General features: G+C 41.8%; 1 protein-coding gene across 1 annotated transcript in view; it reads right to left on the reverse strand.

Annotated features, from left to right (window-relative positions):
- Positions 1 to 19595, reverse strand: part of TTC28 (tetratricopeptide repeat domain 28) — a 624192-nt gene that overhangs the window by 94360 nt on the left and 510237 nt on the right. The window contains 6 exon segments of the mRNA XM_025047844.1: positions 690 to 855; positions 2795 to 3013; positions 5170 to 5299; positions 7409 to 7518; positions 10347 to 10870; positions 12134 to 13475. Coding sequence (XP_024903612.1) covers positions 690 to 855; positions 2795 to 3013; positions 5170 to 5299; positions 7409 to 7518; positions 10347 to 10870; positions 12134 to 13475 — 2491 coding nt within the window.

Below are 19595 nucleotides of genomic sequence, written 5' to 3' on the forward strand. Positions count from 1 at the left end.
TGGACACACCTGTTAATCGCAGGAGGGAGGACTGAGATGCCTAGGAAATCTGGCCACAACCATCTCTAAGCCACCCTCTTCTTTTGATTTTCTCCAGAAGTAGGGTGCTTGTGGAAACTTTTTCCATGTGCAAAATAGTCCATCATGACCAAATGTTTCCATAAGTGCGTAACTTTTACTGTCTTTGCAAAGAGTACTTCTCTTTTCTATCCCTGATATTGGGAGCTCAACTTCCCTAACCTCAGCGTTGCAACACATAGACCCATACACAGACCCTGTCACTGGTGCTAAATTACTCCCTCAAACAGGCGTTCAGCTATAGTACAAACTCATTATGAATCTGCTTATAAGAAAAACTCATCTCAGTTTTAATTAGCCGGTATGTTAAACTCAAAGTCATATTTATGTTCAAACATTCTACAAACCCTCCTTAGAAAATGGGCATCTCTGATGAGGTCCTTCCCTGTCTTAAAGCAAACTACCAAAAAGAATATAAACACAGCTCACTAAGGGGTTTGTACTCCAGAGACACATTTTTCTTTCTGCTATAGCAACTGTGAATAGACTAAGCATAAAGCTGTGAATTCCATAAGATCTCAAAAAGGATATTTAAAAAAGAAAAAAAACAACAACAAAAAACACCTTGAAATTGTATCTATATATGGGATTAAGAGTGTTGTACTACTTGCCTTGAGTAGTACGACTCCACCCCCAGGGCCTCCCGCACACTGGCGATGTGTTGCTCTAGGGCGGAGCTGGTGGCTGTTGGAAGAGTTGCACTGCTGCCAGCCTGGAAGTCACTGGAGTTGTCCACTGTGTTGTCACCCAAGTAGTGTTCATGAAACTTCAGAATTCCTGAAACAAGACAGGCATAGCCAACACTATACATAATTGAGGTTGGGGGAAGAAAGGTGCAGGACAGGTATCAACAATGCTGACGCTATGCGGCCTCTTTGACAAGCATGCCATCCTCCAAACCACGTGAAGCAATTCTGAAATCCATGATCCCAAGAACATTTTCAGAAGTTTGATCAGTACCCTTTTTAGACCTGTCACCATCAGGTTTGGTACTTGAAACCAGGGAATTCAAGATAGGGCTTTTGCTTTTGAAGATATATTTAGAAGCTCCTGGAATGACTACTTCTTAGATATTTCAAAACAGATGCTTCTCAGAAGCACCAACTAGAGGAAGTTTTCTTTTAGGATAGCACATGAGCATGCCTATAGTCTCCCTGGAAACTGATATCCTGAACAAAAATATAACCAGCCACATGGAAACTGTTACTCAAAGATCTTTCATTTCACAAAAGCAAATCAAAATAAATATGTAGTACAGAGGCCAGATAAAAACATTTTAAACCATTTTAAAATAAAACTAACTGGTCAACGGTCATTAATGGATTAAAGAAGCAAAAAATGATGGTTGCATGAAACTGAGGGAATCCATAGTGGTTTTCTGACAATAAATATAGGACATATTCTCAAATGGTAATGAGGTATGTCAGCCCTGGAAAAATGCTGGTCCTCTCTGATTGGATTAAAGCCCCGGTGAAAGCTTCAGAGTCTCATTAAGAGCAAAGAGGAACAGAAAGAGAAACAATAGGAGCCTCATTATACATGGTTCATTATTATAGGGATTTGGATATACCACCTGTCAAATCACGTCCCCAAAACATAACAACCACAGAGAGAAAGAGCTTGATATCTCTGTCGTCAACTGTGTCCTCCTGGGTATTAGTGCCCCCTCTGGGGGCTGGGATACACAGGGATTCATTTCACTGTGGCTGACACTCACCAAATCACCACGAGCATCACCTTTTATGCTTAAAACCTTCAGCATAAAAAGGTCAGAGGTAAAAATGTTCTTTATAGAAAGCCCATAAAAAACATGGAATTAAGAAGATTATAAAAAATAAAGCTGAGGCACAGAATGTACAGGTACGAGAGCTCAGAATCCAAGAAGCATCTGAGAGTTGTCATCCAGCCATCACTTTTTTAAATCAAAGGGATGGAAACAAAAATCAAAAAAATCTTGTCAATTCTCCTGGCAGTTGAACTTTTCGAAATTGGCTTACAGATATTCAAGAAGCCAATTTTTCAGGATTCACAATTATAAAATCCACTTCTCCAGTCAATAAACTCTAATTGGATCTGGTGTGTCTCCAACATGGTAAAGCCTCAGCGTTTTATTATGCAAAAAATATGGCTAACAGCTAATTAGTGGGTCTGTATTTAGTGAAACTGTTACAGCCTGAACATTTTATGCCGATTTAATCAAAGGGGATTTTTACTTCTGAAAATGATTTACAACAGAACTGGTTAAAATGGGTTCTGCTAAACTCAGAAATTTCAAGCATAAGACTTCATTTATGTACTGTGAGAGGAGTTGCCATTATCATTTTAGTCTCTTTAATTTTGCCATGACAAAGGGTCACAATTATTAAATCATATCTAGAAAGAACTTGTTAGGACTTAGTCATTGTTTTATTAGCTAATGAACAACAGCTGCTTAAAAATAGGGCCGTTGCTGAAATTAACCCTCCTGCTCTTAGTCTTCCTTGATAAAAGCTTCCATATTCGCTAGTGAGAAGCAGTGATTTCTTGGCGGGATGTGAAAGCTGGGCTGTCTCATTAATTGAATGCCCCACCACAGACTATTCGAGGTGGTTGAGATTTTGCCGAAAAACATTAGCTCCTTGGTCTGATCTATGGTAATGTACCTCTTTCACCTTTATTCATTAGACATTCACAGTCTAGTGTACAACTGACCTCTTCTCACAGAAAGAGATCTTACCTGCCCCAGGAGCAAGCAGCCAGCTATACAGGTAGCCAGCCGCCAGGGAATAATAAAGCACTAGTCCCCTCTGGCCATTAACCATCTCTAAGATCTGATCAATAGTGACTGGAGAATAGGGGTCAGAGTCCTGCTGTCCTGTTTGTCGTTCTACCAGAAGATCCGCAAATGCCCTTGTCCGTCCTCTTTCTGCCACAGCCAGGGCTTCATCATGATGGCCTGGAAGACAAAAAGGACAGGCTGAGGACCCCACGGGGAGTGTGTTTACTCAGGGAGGGCCATCAAGTACAGAGATCCTGGGCAGAAACCTCACTGCCCTGCACTCTAATTTGTGACAGTCTTTATCATATTGTTTTAGGTTCAGCCCCCTGCCTCAGAATCTGGATGCAGTGTCCACTCCCGTAAAAGCCCACATTGTCAGATTCCACGCCACCCAAAGCCTTTGGGCCTTCCCTTGTCTTGTAGCCACACAAGAGAGCCAACTTTGTTCAGAGGATTCATCCTCCGTCTCTCCTCTGCATCCTGAGTTGCTCTCGCCCTTGTGGCCTCTGACCCCATTCACTTGACTCTTTGGACACGATGCTTTGCACTATGGCTACCTTCTCATTTCCCTGCTCAACTTCGATTATGATTTGTCATTGGCAGATGAGCCCTACAGAACTTGGTTCCTGACAGTCTGTCTCTCCTCAGTGCAGCCCCTCTATACATCACATTGTCCAGCCCACATCTCCCTCCGTTATACCTCTGTGCCTTTACACATACTGGTCTTGCTTCTGAGTGTGCCCTTCCCCCTTTCATTGACCTTGTCTCAAAAAGAGGGATCCTAATTATTGTCCTGCCAATCTCAAAGGGCTACTATAAAGAGTAAATGAGGTGCTATATTTACAGATGCTTGGGAAGCATTATTTAAAGCACCATATATAATAGGTGATATTATTAATGTTAGAGCTGATACCCCATTCCATTCTGGGCTCTCACACACTTACTTCTCTCTCTTCTAGTCCCAATGGGCAAAGGGTTTAAACCTCTGAGGTCTCTAGTTCCTGGAAATTGCTTCTCTTTTTCAAGCTTTTCCTCAATCTTTCATTCCAAATTCTAATTCTACTTCCTCTAAGAAACTAGTCTGTAATCAAGTTTAAAAGCTAATGCACAAATATGAGAGCTAAAAAATATAAACCAACATACTTCAAGTGAGAAATGTTTACAAGTGCTAAAGGAGCACAATGAGGAGGATTTGCTTGTGTCATAAAAATAATATGGAAGAGTTGATATGACTAGGGTCCAAAGAGAGATCAGGCAGAGGCAAGAGATCAGATGTTGTAGCTCCAATGGCATGTCAAGGATGCCTCACTTCCTACAGTTCAAGTATCAGCAGAAAGTGGGGATTTATATGTGTGTATGCAAATATCTTCTTTTACTCTATTAAGTTATTAACTGGAACAGCAGGGATGATTTCTGTGCACATTGGAAAATCAGCCTGAAAGTGTTAGACAGACTTAACGCTGTGAGTATAATAGATAATAAACTGTAATCCCAGACAATGAGTACATTTAATAGACATATTTTTTCCAGGGGAAGTCTGCATATTTATACACATACAGAAAATGACAGGTTACTTAAAAGGCCTCAACATCCAACTTTAAATACATTGTTAGTTCCAATAAATACCTCTTCAACCCAAGTTCTCGATTGAGAAAATGGTCTGCAGGGATGGACAGGTCTGAGAAGAGGAAGACGACAGGAAAGAAGGTGGCTGCAACAGTTAAGGCCCGGGTGAGGGGAGATGGATGCTGCCCCAGTGCAATGCAGCACAAAGCCTGGGAGAATTACCACTTCCTATGTCACAGTCTAGAGGGCAGACCCAGATATTAAAAACATTTACTAGACAGCAACTAAAAGATGTTTGGCAGAGAAAACAGGGAAGAGTCCAGGTGTCTTCTTAGATTCTCCCCTCAGGAATTAATTAATGGTGAGAGGGAAACCTGGGGAGAAAACACCTGGTTCAAGTGTCCCTGTCTCCAGGACACCTTTGCTGGCTCCCATGGCTGCCTGCCAAGCTGCTTGGTTTCCACAGCACCTGAGTTTCTCTTACCCTAGAGTCAATCACACCATACTGGACTCACTGACTTCTGTCTCTCTACAAGCTAAGAGCTTCCTGAGGTCCGGGACCAGGCCTTCTTGATTTTAATCCCCAGGGCTGGCACACAGCACACAGTAGGTGCTCTATAAATATTTATTGAATAAATGTTCAATGGCTAGGTTGTGGTTATGGCTTCGCAGTCTGCTGTAACAACAATCATATTTCATCACAGCAATCACCAAATGACTTAGACACACGAACACACACACGAAGTGGGAACCCCAGCTGCTCTCACCTAGGCTGACGAGCACCCGCTGCAAGGCCTGGTAGGATGACGTCTGCAGGTCAAAGAGGGAGAGTTTGTAGTCTGTGCTCAGCTGTGCCTCGTGTCGGATTGTTTCAAACAAAGCTGATGCCCTATAGAGCTGCAAGTAGGGGACAAAAAAGTTATCCAATCCCTAGAAACCAGTCTCACTATTCACTGACTAAACACAACTTTTGCTCACATCTTGGTGCACAACCTAAAAAAATCGTTAAAGGTTTGAAAGGGTGAATCTTTATTTCCAGGTAGGTCCTAGTGGAAAGGCATCAGATCAAACCCAATAAACTACAGTTTATGTAATAAATTGACAGATAGAGGGATCTAAAAGACAGAGGTTACAGACTTATAGTCTGAAAGCTGTAAAACAAATATCAGTTATTAATCCAACCAAGTGCTGATTTTGAATAAAAAGCCTTCTTCTTGTCGTTAAGAAACCCTAATTCAGCACTCCCACACCTCATGGTGCCAAAACACTGGGCTAAGAACAGGTGTGGTGCAGGCTGGCTGGCCATGGATGAGCCTGGGGGGAATGGGATAAAGGCAGCAGCACTCTCAGGAGGGGGACAACTTTCTGTAGGCAGCTCAGACAACTCAAACGCCGCCGTCCACAACCATGTCCCAGGGTCAGGTCTTTGCTGAACAAGCCTCCCTGGAGCCATGCCCATGGAAAAGGACACCACCTGCAGAATGGGACACTTGACATCCTAAGACACTGTCCTAGGTCTGTAAATTTAGTATCTATGTTTTCCTCTATGCGAAAGTCAAGAACCATATGATTTCACTCATATGCAGGATATAAAACTGAAAGCAACAAATGAACAACACAAAAACTCATAGACACAGAAAATAGACTGGTTACCAGAGGGAAAGCAGGAAGAGAGGGAGGTAGAAGAAGGTAAAGGGGGTCAAATATATGGTGACAGAAGGAGATATCTGTGAGTGGAGAATACACGATGCAACACACAGATGATGTGTTATAGAACTGTACACTGGAAACTTATAATTTTATTAACCAGTCACCCCAATAAATTTAATTAAAAAAAAAGAGGACACTGTCCTGCTGATTTAATGGCTTCTCTATCAGTGAGACCACAAGACTTTTCTGATCTTTATATGCTTGGAAACACAGTATCAAATGTTAAGTTCATACAAAATTTTAAAAAAATAGAATTCTAAGACTGAGAGACCTAGACTAGGAGAGAGCAATGTATTCCCAATTCTGCCACTAATTTGCTGTGTGACTTTTGGTAAGATTTGGAGCCCCAGTTTCTCCTCTATAAAAGAAACGGTTATCATTCTACCTCACAGGATTATTTGAGGATTAAATTCAGTGAGTGAAAGTACTCTGAAAATTTTAAGTCACTATAACAATACTAATATAAGTTTTAATTTTTAAAACTAGGAAATTAGCAAATTCTTTAAATTGCCTTTAACAGTACAGTAAAATATCATAACATCCCAGGATGCTATGACATAAATTCAGTGACATCACACCTTCAATTCCTGTGAGCACCTTGAAAAGGAGCCTTGATCCCCTTATCCTTTGCCCCCTCTGCCCCCAATGCCCTCTCAGTGATTACTTACACACTGCCTAAGTGGTTAAGTGTATGATTTTAGATGCCATCTCAGAACTCCTCCAACCTGCCAGAATTCATAACTCTAGGGATTTTTCCAATCTCCAGAGCCAGCATGAGAGCAAGCTTCTCTTCAACTATTTGTACCTATGCAGAAACATGAACTCATGTGTGTGTGTGTGTGTGTGTGTGTGAGAGAGAGAGAGAGAGAGAGAGACAGAGAGAGAGAGAGACAGAGAGAGAGACAGACAGACAGAGAGAGAGACAGACAGAGAGGTATCTGTTGATTATACTAGAAACCTATAAAGCAATTAAATCCAATAATTACAAATTCTTGGATTACTTACTTCTGTCATAAAATATATGTACGTAATTTCATATTAAGGTTTAATAAGGAACAGCCTCATATAATAGAAGAATTCCAAAAAAATTACTGAGAAATCTATCACACAACTGAATAAGAATCTTTACTGTGGTTCACCACTTCTGAGCTGCTACAGGCTGGAAATCCTGTATGTCAACCCAAGCATAGAGGTCAGCACCTTCTGGCCAATGTCATGACTACTAGGATAGTAATCCCAAGGTCTCTCACGCTTCTGGAAAGAAAATTCACTTGGGACCGGGGTTCTCCTGCTCACCTGGTGTTGAGCCTCCTCTAGGTTCCCACTAGCCCAAAGAGAGAGGCCAAGACCGTGACGAATTTTGGCTTCATCTTCTCTTCGGCCCAGTTGCTCAGCTAACCTTAAACCTGCAATCAGATAGAAAAAATTTAAGGACACATAGAAGATAGACAATTCCACCTGCCAAAGAGTTCTAGAGGGTAATTCTACCTGAGGTGTATATAAAAAATGTTAACATAGCTAGATAAAGTGCAAGACAAGAGTAGAATCAGCCAAGGCAGGGTAAGCATTCTCTTCAAATTTTGTTAGCAGCAATCTTTCCAAGACATCCCAAGATGCCCCAGCAAGAGCTCAGGTGATGGTTATCAGCAGACAGGTTTGCATGGCAGGCAGAAACAGTGAAATGAATGGAACCTAACCTGCTCCCTCTCAGATGCAATTCCTAGCTTTGCAAATGAAAACTCCTGGCTTATAAATTGATCTAACCCAATTCTTTGGCTGGCAAAAGCTTTTCCTGACAGTTCATATTCAAGCACAGAAGCCAAGTTGATACTTTTTCCTACTTCACATGCACAGCATCCAGTCAATATTGATGGGAGACACATTTGATGTCCTCCTGAAAGCAGAATGCTCACTCACACCGCCTGACCCTGCCTTCTGTTACTGATGCTACTAACGCATTTCATGTTCAATCTGTTTTTTCTTTAAGACTGAGACTATGATGTGCCTCAGCAGGGTTGCAGAACAAGTGCTATTATAAGTTGAAAGCCTTAAATGAGACTGTCTTCACTCTAATGGCTTTCAGATAGACACCTGCAGTTTGGGTCACTTACCTACAGTAAGCTTCTGGATTTCAGGACACCAGTGACCTCCAGGGCTTTGTGGGAACCAAATAGGAGGGTAACCATTTATTGTATTGGCCACTAAGCAGTTCTCAGCATCACTTTGCCCTCATTATCTTGTTGTCTGTACATAGTTCGCTTGTGCAGAAGACAGCATGAAGGCTCCCACACTACAACTGCATGCACAAAGGACTTTTTCTAATCTAATTCAGGATGGGTGGGAGCCTGCCTTTGAGCATGCTGGGCCTGTGAAATTTTAGACTTTTGAAAAGGAACTGAGTCAGTTGAGAGGCTAATAAAAGTGATATTCAGGTTCAAGCTCATAAAATATTATGCATTTCAAAATGCACATAACTCAGAAAACTTAGAAATAGCATTTTAGGTTTAAATTATGTCACTGGGTAACAAAAATAATACTTGCAAGTTATTCACATTTTAAAATACCTCACAGAATAGGAACACATGAAAGAAGATGGTTCTTGGACGAAAACCAGGAGGATACTGGTTGTTTTAACCTTCAACAAGCTAACCATAATCATTCTTCAATACAGCTATCCCTGCCAGGTCTGAGTTGGAAGTAAAATTCATTGAAGTATCCCCTCTAGAAGGTATGTTCTATGCAAGCAGGAAATTTGCTTTGTTCCTTATTGGATCTCCAGCATGTAGGACACTCTTTGGCTCATAGTCAGAGGTTCAACAATAAAGAACTAAAAGCCCAATGATGTCTGTCCCACCCCAGTTTCTATTTGCTTCTGCCTCCCTACAAATCTAACCCATCCACCCAGCTCTCCTGGAGCCCAGTTTGCTAGGAGCTAGTTGTATAATGCCAGGTAAGTCACTGAATTACTCCAGGCTCCCTTTCTTCATTTGCAAAAGGAGAAAAAGCTGGATGAGACCAGTGGTTTTAACCAGGTGTCTATACCAAACACCTGGAAAGCTTGTTCAAAAGACTCAAACCAGGCCCCACTTGTGTGATTCTACTGTACTGGGGCCAGGTGAGGTTGATCCATAGCCCCAGAGCCCCATTTGAAAGCCAGGAGAGAGAGCACTAAGATGGTTTCCAACTGAACTGTTATCTCATCGTAAGAGGATACAAGACCCAACTCAGAGCACTCAGAAAGGGCCTTCCAGGTGCCCTGCTCCAGTAACAGTTCATGAGAAGGGGTATCTGGTTTGGCCCACAGAGCATACCAGGCTCTCCATTGAAGCTCATCCACAAGACACCATGGAGATGCCACATTAAGAATTTAGATCTCTGCAAGACTTTAAAACTACAAGAAACAATACAAATGAAATTGAGAGTTTCCCATAAATACAGAATTATGTTACAATGTCTCAGGCAAAGCAGCTGCTTTATGGAAACAATATTTCAGGAAGTACAAAAGAACACAGCTGAAAGGTTGTCATATGCTGGGTCTGAATTGAACAGTTTTCACAAATTCAACTAAAAATCGCCCCCAGTCTGTTGGAATTTTACCACAGTCAAGTTTCAGGAAATCGAAAGCCAGTTCTCATGTTTAATGCAGTAAGGCAAGCTCCCATTGAGTGGGAGCCAAATAAGGTCTGGGACGTGGCTCCCAGCCTCTCGGTAACCTCCCGGCCTGCAGGCCAGAGCAATCTCGGTCTGTGAAAAGGAACACATGAAACATCAGCCCCTGGCCCATTGTCCACTTTGCTTCCTGCTTCTCTCTCTCCAGGCTTCCCAGCTGGGGCTCAGGAAGAAGAGAGGATACAACTGCCTCAATCCTATTGGAACAGATGGGCATTTTCCTCCGATTCTGACCCTTAAATTTTACATGATTATATCTTACTTTATTCACCTTGGATGAAAATGTATTTTTCACTCAGTAGAGAGTTCTGAAAAGGAGGGTATCTGCTCCTTGGGCAGCTGGCTGACAGAGTAAAACAAATTGGAAACTAGAACACCTTTGTTCTTAGCAAGGAATACCCAGTGCGGGGCATCATGGTTTGAAGGTGGAAATTGACAAAGTGGCCTCTGAGATCCTCACTCCAAACAGAGGTGACCACTCAGACTGTGCATACTTTTTTTCTGAGTAGACTCTGAACTCCACCTCAGAGCAGACCCAGAGACCATGACCGGCCTTTAGACTTACCTTCCTGTAAGTACATGACCGCCTGGGAATAGTTTTGCAAGGCATGATGGGTCCTTCCGAGGCTACTATACGATACTGTCTTGGCCACCAAGTCATTCATCTGTGCAGCGATGCTCAAGTGCTGTTCTTGATAGACCACGGCCCTCTCAAAGGTACCCAGAGATTCGTACGTCAGGCCTAGGTTTCCGTAGGCTCGGCCCTGGCATGTGGGGTTGTTGGTTTCCTCTGCAATCTGCAGATCAAGCTGGTGGTACTGTAGGGCTGTATCATATTCCCCCATCTGCTGGTAAACGCTCCCCAGGCCACAGGCTGCGTCACTTTCCAACGCTCGGTCTTTCATCTCTCTAGCAATGCTCAGCTGGCGTTCAAGGCAGGAAATGGCTTGTTCGTAATTCCCTAATTGGCTGTGCAGACTTCCCAGCTCTCCATAGGCCTGAGCTTTATTAAAGGCCTCCCCAAGCTCATGGGTGACCACGAGCCTCTTTTCAAAGCACACGAGGGCTTGCTGCAAGCTCCCCATTGCCCTGTGGGGATGTAGACAGAAAAGCAATGATATTATTTTGTGCAGGTGCAGACATGCTAAAGCCCCTGAGAAAATGAAAAGCATTTGTCACTGTCACTTACTATAGAAGCTCTTAACTCCTCTTCTAGCTAAAATCTATCATGTGCCCTTAGAGTGAGATGCAGGAGAATTTCATAATCTGGAAAGCAATTCAAAAGTCATCCCTTAGTGACCTTCCCAAGAGCCTGAGATTCAATGGGATATACACCCCAGAGGAAACATAAAATATATTAATAGGCACAATGATAGCAAGTGAACTGTTTGGTTCTTCGGGCCTCCCAATTTCCACTACCACTTAGACAATGTTTTTGAAATCACTTTACAATGGCTATAAATCTTTCACCCTGAGTTCCTCAGAGCACTCTGTGGGTGATGATTTAGTTTGACCCTTGCCCTTCCTCCACTCCAGGAGCCCTAATCCTCTGCCTATCTGGAGAGGCTATATATTCTGCAGTCGCAGACACCTTCTTGGGTTCCCCACATTCATAAGGAAAGCATCACCTTGACCAACAGTGTGTCTTTTTGTGCTACTAAGAAATGACATGATAAGAGTGGGAAGAACATAGATTTTGGCAGCAGACCAAACCGACTATGTGCAGCACACCGATTCCTTTCCCTGGGCCTCAGTTACTGCATGATAAAAAAATCACACATCCCATAGCAGATGATAAATGTAGAGTAATACAGGATTGCTATAAAGATTAAGCAAGATATCTATACAAGGTACCTAGCATGATTATATGTTTATTCACTCCTGCCATTATCTGCTGGCTTTCCCTAAAAGCAACAAAATGGGGACCTCTTTATTGGTTAAGTACAGACGATGTATTAAAAACCACAATCATAATGTTGGAGGCATTCAGAAAAGATCAGTTAAACTGCTTCATTCATCTTTCCCATTATCTCTTTTATCCTGCTCATTAAGATATAGTCAAAAGGCAGTGCAGTTGAAGTCAGAGAGCACTGGGGTTGACTCTCAGCTGTCCATTTTAAGCTGTGTAATCTTCGAGACTAACCTAATGTCTCTGGGCCTTAGTTTCTTCCTCCATAAAATAAGGGCAATATTATGCCCTGCTAAATTCATAGAATCATTGGAAGTACCAAATGACATAAGTATGAAAATGCTTTGTAGTTAATAAACCACCATGCTGACATTAAGTTGCCATTACTGTCACAACTGCTCTTTGTGCAGGTTTATCAACCAAATTTTCCTTGTCATTTTTACCTGTGTCCATTTCCTAGGCCACGGTAAGCCTTGGCTTGGTCTTGCATGCGATTCAGACTCTGGGCAACAGATAAATATTGTTCATAGTACTTGATAGCTTCCTCATAGTCACCCAAAGCCTCATAGCAATCCCCCAGGTTGCCGTAGGCCCGGCCCCTGTCAAGCACAGACTCGTTTCCACTTAGCTGCTGCAGCATGGCCAACTGCTGCTCGAAGTAGCCGATGGCTTCTTCCATCACATTCATGTTCATCTTTGTGATGCCCATGTTGCCATAGACCTGGGCTTCTAGACTTGGATCCTTTAGCTTTTGCCCTAGATCCAGCTGCTCTTCATAACACTTGAATGCCATTGTGTATTTCCCAAGGGCCATGTAGACAGCAGCCAGGTGCCCGTGAGCTCTGCACTCCCCCGGCAAGTCACTCAGCTCCTGATATACCTCCAGTTCCTGCGTGTGATAACCCAAGGCCTTGTCATATTTCTGGATCATTCGGTATGCAGTGCCCAGGGCTGCATATGCACTGGCCTCCAGTCTCCTATCTTTTACATGGTGAGCTAAGCCCAGCTGCTGCTCATAAAATTTTATTGCACCATTTATATCTTTTTTACAGATGAATATATCGCCCAGGTTCCCTAGGGCTCGAAATTTAGCCTGGGAATTATTCAAGGACTGAGCTAGGGACAGCAGGTACTTTTGACACTCTTCAGCTTTGCTGAAGTTCAGTAGAGCCTTGAATGCTAGGCCCAAGTTGCAGTAAGCTTTTGCTTGGCTCAATTTGTCATGAAGGTCTTTGGCCAGTGCCAGATCCTGCTCATAGTACTTCACCGCCTCCTGGTAGTTTCCAAGGCAGTAATGGGCATAGCCAAGATTGTGGCAGACCTTCCCTTCTCCTTCCATGTCTTGAAGGTCAGGAGAGAGCCGGAGGTACTGTTCATAATAGGGGGCAGCTTGGACATACTCCCCCCGTGAGCAGTGAAAGTTGCCCAGGTTGCTGAGGGCCCGGGCCTCACTCTGGATGTCACGCAGCTCCCGGGCAATGTTCAGGTGGTTCTGATAGTGCTGCAGGGCCCGGTCGTGGGCACCCAAGGCCTGGTAGGCCACAGCAAGGTTCCCATGTGTGGATGCCTGAGAGGCGCGGTCATTCACTTCCATGGAGATCTGTAGCTCCTGCCGGTGGTACTTGACCGCCTGGTCGTACATGCCCAGAGCGTTGTAGGCATTGCCCATATTTCCATAAGCACGGCCCTGGGCAGCGTAATCGCTCAGCTCTTGGGCGATGCACAGGTGGGTCTTGTGGAGTTTCAGTGCAGTATCATAATCACCTTTCATCTGGTGTATGATTCCTGAGAAAGAGAATAAAAGGACAAAAAAGGTTGGAATAACTGATTAGCAATTTGGGAAAAAACGTAATTTGCAACTCAATTTATACTCAAATACAATCCAGATGAAATAAAGAGTTTAAAATAACAGAAGGTAGAATTAAATATTTATTAGCTCTCCAGAGGGGGGATAGCTTTCTGTGCTTCGAAGCAACAACAGCAACAACAAAACATTGACAGATTTGATTACAAAAATAAAACATTTTGTACTTCAAATATATATCTAAAATTAAAAGGCAAACGCAATACTAGAAAGTGTATTAAACATACATGAAAAAATTCAATAGCTATTATTTGTAAAGATTTCACTCGGTTTGATTTAAAAAAATCAAGGCCCCAATTTACTAAAATAGGCAAAGAACAGTAAGTGTGAGCAGACAACTCACATCCAAGGATATCCATAGAGTAACCAGAGGGGAAAATGCTAATTTATTTTAATAATCAAAGAAATGCAAAATAAAGCAACCCTGAAGTACCATTTTACTTTTGCTATGTTAGCAAAAAAAAAAAAAAAAAATTTAAACATCTTATACTGACGAGGTTGCCCTGAAATTGGGAAACACATCAACTGCTGGACATAAACTGGAACAGCCTTTGGAGAAGCAGAATGGCAAGAACCACAGAGTCTTGCTCAGACCCTGCAATGCTACTCATGGGAATATAGTATTCTAAGGAAATCATCCAACAAATGTAAAAGCTATATGCGTAACCATCTTCGCTGCAGCAGTACAGATTAGTGGAAAATCAGAATCATCTTAAATGGCAAACACTGGGGTCATATATCACTTCAATAGAGGATTATGCAGTCGTTTAAAAAATAATTATAAAGTCTAGGCAGGAAAATGGGGGAAAAAGGTTTTCACAATATGTTAAGTAGAAAAAGCAGAAAACAATGCTGCATGCTCCCTGTGACAATGACTAGAGAAAAAAATGTGCGCACGCAGAGGAGATTATGCCAAAAAAAAAAAAAAGTTGCCTTGTTAGGTGATGGGATTTGAATAATTTTTGTTCTAAAATTTCCTGTAATTCTGCTATATGGCTTTTATTGTCAACGATAATAGCACTTAAAACAACCCTCATAAACTATGCTATAGCTGCTAAGCTATTGTTTTCACATACAGTCCAAAATGAGATATATCATAAAGTAGTTCTAAATGGTAGATATCATAAAAGTAACTTGGGAGATGGCTTTAGGATGAGCCTGGCTCATCCCAGTTGAGGGTGGAGTGAGAGGCACTGGAAAAAGTGGAGAGAATCTAGTATGCAAAAAGGTTTTTCTTTGTCCTTGGTTTTGAACACTCTTCCATGCATCAACGTACGAGCTTTGCACTAGTGACCAAAAACTGCAGAAGTACAAAAACTCAAAACCACCAAGATGTGTTCTTGTTAAAATGTCTGAAAGAGAGGCATTGAGAAAGAAAGCTATCAAAATCCAGCCTCTGCAATCTGCTTCTCTCTCTGACACCTTTCATTCATTCATTCACTTAAACACTGACCCAGCAAACACGAACTGAGTATTGTATACTAAGCCCTGTGGTAGGCAGCAGGGGTAGAGATAGAAATGAAGACAGGAGTCTGCCCTCAGAAAGCACACGAGGTCATAAAAGAGACAATCATTAAACAATGTAAGTACACATAATAAATGCTGAAGTGAGGTGAGGAGAGAAAAGCACTTCAGGGCCGCTCTTCTGGTCCCTAGTTCCTCTCCTGCCTGCTATGGAGGTCTGCCCTGCTACAGGAGTCATGCAGATCTCTGGGCTCAGCCATCTCTTTGACATTAACTGGACTTAGGGTACTGGATAAATCATTTAGTCTCTCTGAGCATTTTTTCAGGTCATCTACAAAATGAGGAAAATAACAATCGTGATACCAATGTTAGAGGGTAGTAGTGAGGATCAAATGAAACTAAAAATCTATAAAGTGAAATTCAAATATTAGTTACTGATATGCTTCCAGGAAAGAGCACTCTGGAGATGGTAGAGATTAAATAAACTACGGCAATTCTTCTGTGTATTTTCAGATATGAGTAAAATATTTCATAATTTAAAAATAACTAAGAAATCATGATACTCTATGCAATGCAATAACATGATACCATTAAAAATGGTGAAGTAGAATTGTATATATTGACATGGGAAAGATTACAATATATTAATGAGATATATAGTTATAAAACAGTGCATTTATTAAAAACATTAATAGGATGTGTGTATATGTTTATATTCACATACAGCATAAAATTTATTTAAATGTTAACAGTAGTAATCTTTGAGTAATGGAAGGGCAGTTCTTTTCTTTTTGCTTATCGATATTTTAAGTGTTTTTTCTATGATAAATGCATAACCCTTAGTCTAATAATTACTGAAGGTATTTTTGAAACTCTAATCCAATAAGTAGAGTAATATTCCTAGGGATTGGGTCTGGTCACTTCCCTGGGTTGGAGAAGTCACCAGCATCCTAACTGATAGGTCAGAGTTTTTCAGAACCTGTCTCAAGGCTAGAAAATCTAAGCTGCCCAAGAGGTAATACCTTAGCATCACCTGGAACTCTTTTAGTGGTGAAAAATTATTAATGACAGAAACATTTCAGTTCTAAAGACCTGTATTTGTCTTGTACCCATACACTGTTTTTATTTAAAGAGAAAAATTTTAGATTCAAATTTTCAGGTTTCCTTAGAGAAAGTGAACCATTTATTCCCATTCTCCTCACTTCTGTTTTTCTGAAATGAGGGTCAAAACGTCTGCCCAGCCTTGAGTCCATAGTTATGGAAAAAGCCAGAGCTGGGGAATGCAGCAGCAATGCCTGCATCTCCCTCAGATCACTTTTTCCCCCAGTAATGTCTTTGATATTTTTCCCCACAGCTTTTGGGTTTCATTGCATTGAGTTTTAAGCCAATATGATCAATAGTTGATTGCTAAGATGATGCTGAGAGGAAGCAAGCAGTGTGAGACCTTCAAAGACAGCAATCAGAAGAAGCGTGGGTTTTTTGCCTACTTGCTACCATGAAAGACACAGGTCTCCTTGCTAGCCTCCCACCCTTCTCACTTGTACCCCATCATACAGGAAGCTGGCTAAGTATCTAGAACACACACTATAATGGAAAAGGAACAAAACTTTAAGTCAGAAGTCCTGATTTACAATCTGGCCTCTGTAGGTATACCAGGCTCCCACTTATTCATTTAAATATCTTTGAGACAGTCACTTTATGTCTCTGAGCTTTTCTTTCTTCTTTTAATAAAAAACTTTTTGGTGATTTTTGCCTTATTATTTATAAGATCAGCTCATATTCATCTTGAAGAAATGATATGAGAAACATAATAGTGTATATCAATGAACTTTGTAAACTATAGCCTGCTATCTAAACATGGTTTGAGCAGTATTTAGAGAGTGAGAGAAAGGAAAAGGAATTCTATGTCTCTTACTGTCACAGCCTTAAGAGTCTGGCTTACTTAATAGGGAGCAGTTGGGATGATAATGGCTACCCAGTGTTCAACAATTTGTGAAAGAAACTACCTGCTGGTTATGGCAAAATGATCTGACCCCCAGCCGGCTTTGCCCAGGCACTCTCCTTTTCTCCTCCCCTTCCTCCTCGTCTGACATTTCCAAGGGTCTATAAAGAATTATAGGAAGATTCTCAAAACAAAGACTTCTGGACACAGAAAAGGTAAGGAAGATGGACCTGGCCTAATGGGAATTTTTTCATCTGCCCTGTGTCTCTACTGTCCCAGCAGCTGCCAGCCAGAATTCTGAACGGAACATTACACACTCTTGGCAGCCTTTCTCTTTGTTGAGGCAACATAAAAGCGGCCCTATGGGCTGCCAGCAGAGTGACTGCACATGCTGAGGAGATAATCTGCAGATCCTCCTTTGCTTTTGAGACCACAGCTTGATTTTCTAGGGCCATCACTCAGATGAAGACTTACAGAGGGCCTGTCAGCAGGGGTGTGCTAGGTGACAACAGTGCTGCAGGGAAGGGAATTAAATGAAGATTAGTGGGGCAGAAGAACATGCGAAGCCGAGTTCTCACAAGGGCGTGTGGAGCAAGAACATGTGGTTATAGATTTATACATCAGCACAGTAGGCCTCTACCTATGTGTCAGGAGTGGTCACTGCCATGGGAATTAACAACACCTACTTCAAAGAGCTGTTGTGAGAGCCAATAAGATCATGCTTACTAGAAGCTAGCACAAGTGCCCGGGACATAGTAAGTGCTCAATTATTTTGCTTTTACTATTACCCATTACCAGCAAAGACCAAGGGAGATGTGAACAGGACAAGCCAAGCAGAAGAATTTCTGCTGAAACTAAAACATTTAGTATTTTAGCTGTGAATCCTGGCTACTTTTTGTCTTGTGAATTCTCTGAAAGTAGGGCCTCAGTGTGCTTCCACAAACAAAAGAAGCCCTCTTCTCACTTATTGAAAATATTATTGTTCTGATTATTAATAGTGCACAATCCAAATGGGGGTTTAAGAGCTCATCTGTTCCTTCCCACTGCTTTCAAACAGGTTGAGTTCTGCTCCATCCTAGCCAAATCACCAGCTATTCTCAGAAGAAACATAAGATTTGGGAAATGGAAGAGGCCCTCCCATAGGCTCACTTTATAAAGGACATGACCTGGGCCCATTGAGAGGAAGTGAGTTAGTGGCAGAGCTGAGGGAGGGACTCTTGACCCACAAGCCCTCAGCTGTACCAGCATATCTGCTGTCAAGATGAGGAAACTGTTATTAGACTCACTAGGTATAACATGAAACAGTAGTTGTGCTCTCATCTGTTAGAAATACATATGGGAGTATTTACAAATGAAATGACATGATGTTTACAATTTCCTTTAAAATACTCTAGTAGGGGGGAGTAAGTGGGTGTATAAGTGCATGCATGCATGTGTGCATATGCATGTACATGTGCATTTATAAAAAATGGATGAAACAAAATTAGCAAAATGTTGATAATTGGGTTATGAGTGTGGGAGTTCATCAGACTATTCTCACCATGTGTGTGAGTAAATTCTCATAACAGAAAGTTAAATCAAATAATGAAATATGCAGAGAGCTATACTGTGTGTTCTTCTGTAGCCCCTTTTGGATCAGGAAACTCGTCCTCATAGCTAAGTCCTGATGTGGATGTTTAAGTTCATTTTGAAGTCTTTGGGACTTCAGAAGAGAAAGAAATAAGCTGGTCTCCAGCCTCTGTAGGTATACCAGCCTCCATATCCTTTTCCAGGCTGAGGGTTGGACATGTGTAGACTGAACACAACAGAGTGCTTTGTCTCACTGCTTTATCTATAATCATGATATTTAGTTTTACCTTTAATTTCAAAGTGATCTTAAAGGATTGGATGATATTTTGTCTATCAAACAGGCATGGTGAGATCATATGGTAAAAACAGCTGAGAACACCTGCTCCTCAGAAGCAGCACTGCATATTTTCACGGTTCCTCCCAATCTTCCTCCTCACCAGGAGGAGTGGCCCCAGCTTCTCCAGAGTATCCATCATTCCAACTCTAGACATCTTTAGGTTCCCCGGATCCTCTCTCTCTCAAGTTTCCACAGAGAGTTCCTGTATAGTGTACCTAAAATATTTCAAAGCTTGGGGTGGGACAGAGGGAACAGACCTGGTTATTAAACAGATGGCTGGAATCTAAGTGCTCTGTATTAGAAATGCAACCACTGGATATTTTCATCTAACTCACTTTCCAGTTACTATTTATGTACCCAAAGCCAAGTCTCCATTATTTTTGCTAAGGGAGAACAAACAGCAAAGGTACAGATACTTTCAAATGGCAGAAATTCCAAAATTACTTACATAATTTCAGCTACAAGCAGCTTTTCTTGAGAATTTGTGCCTGACTCTCTACTTGACAATCTCATTCACACTTCAAAAGAGTCCTATGAGGTCAATATTGTGGTCTCAGAGACCCAGAAGACTCAAAAACTTATTCTGACCCACACAGCTCTAAGTGGCAGGACTGATATCGGATCCTAAGGCTCTTCTGCCTGAGGAGCTGATACCCTTTCACCTGCTCCCTTTCTAGAATGAAACCAGAATGCCTTCTAGTGAAAGGTGGTCATGATTTGACACCCATT

The sequence above is a fragment of the Pteropus alecto genome, unplaced genomic scaffold (assembly GCF_000325575.1).
Source record: "Pteropus alecto unplaced genomic scaffold, ASM32557v1 scaffold190, whole genome shotgun sequence".
In the NCBI taxonomy this organism is placed as follows: Eukaryota; Metazoa; Chordata; class Mammalia; order Chiroptera; family Pteropodidae; genus Pteropus; species Pteropus alecto.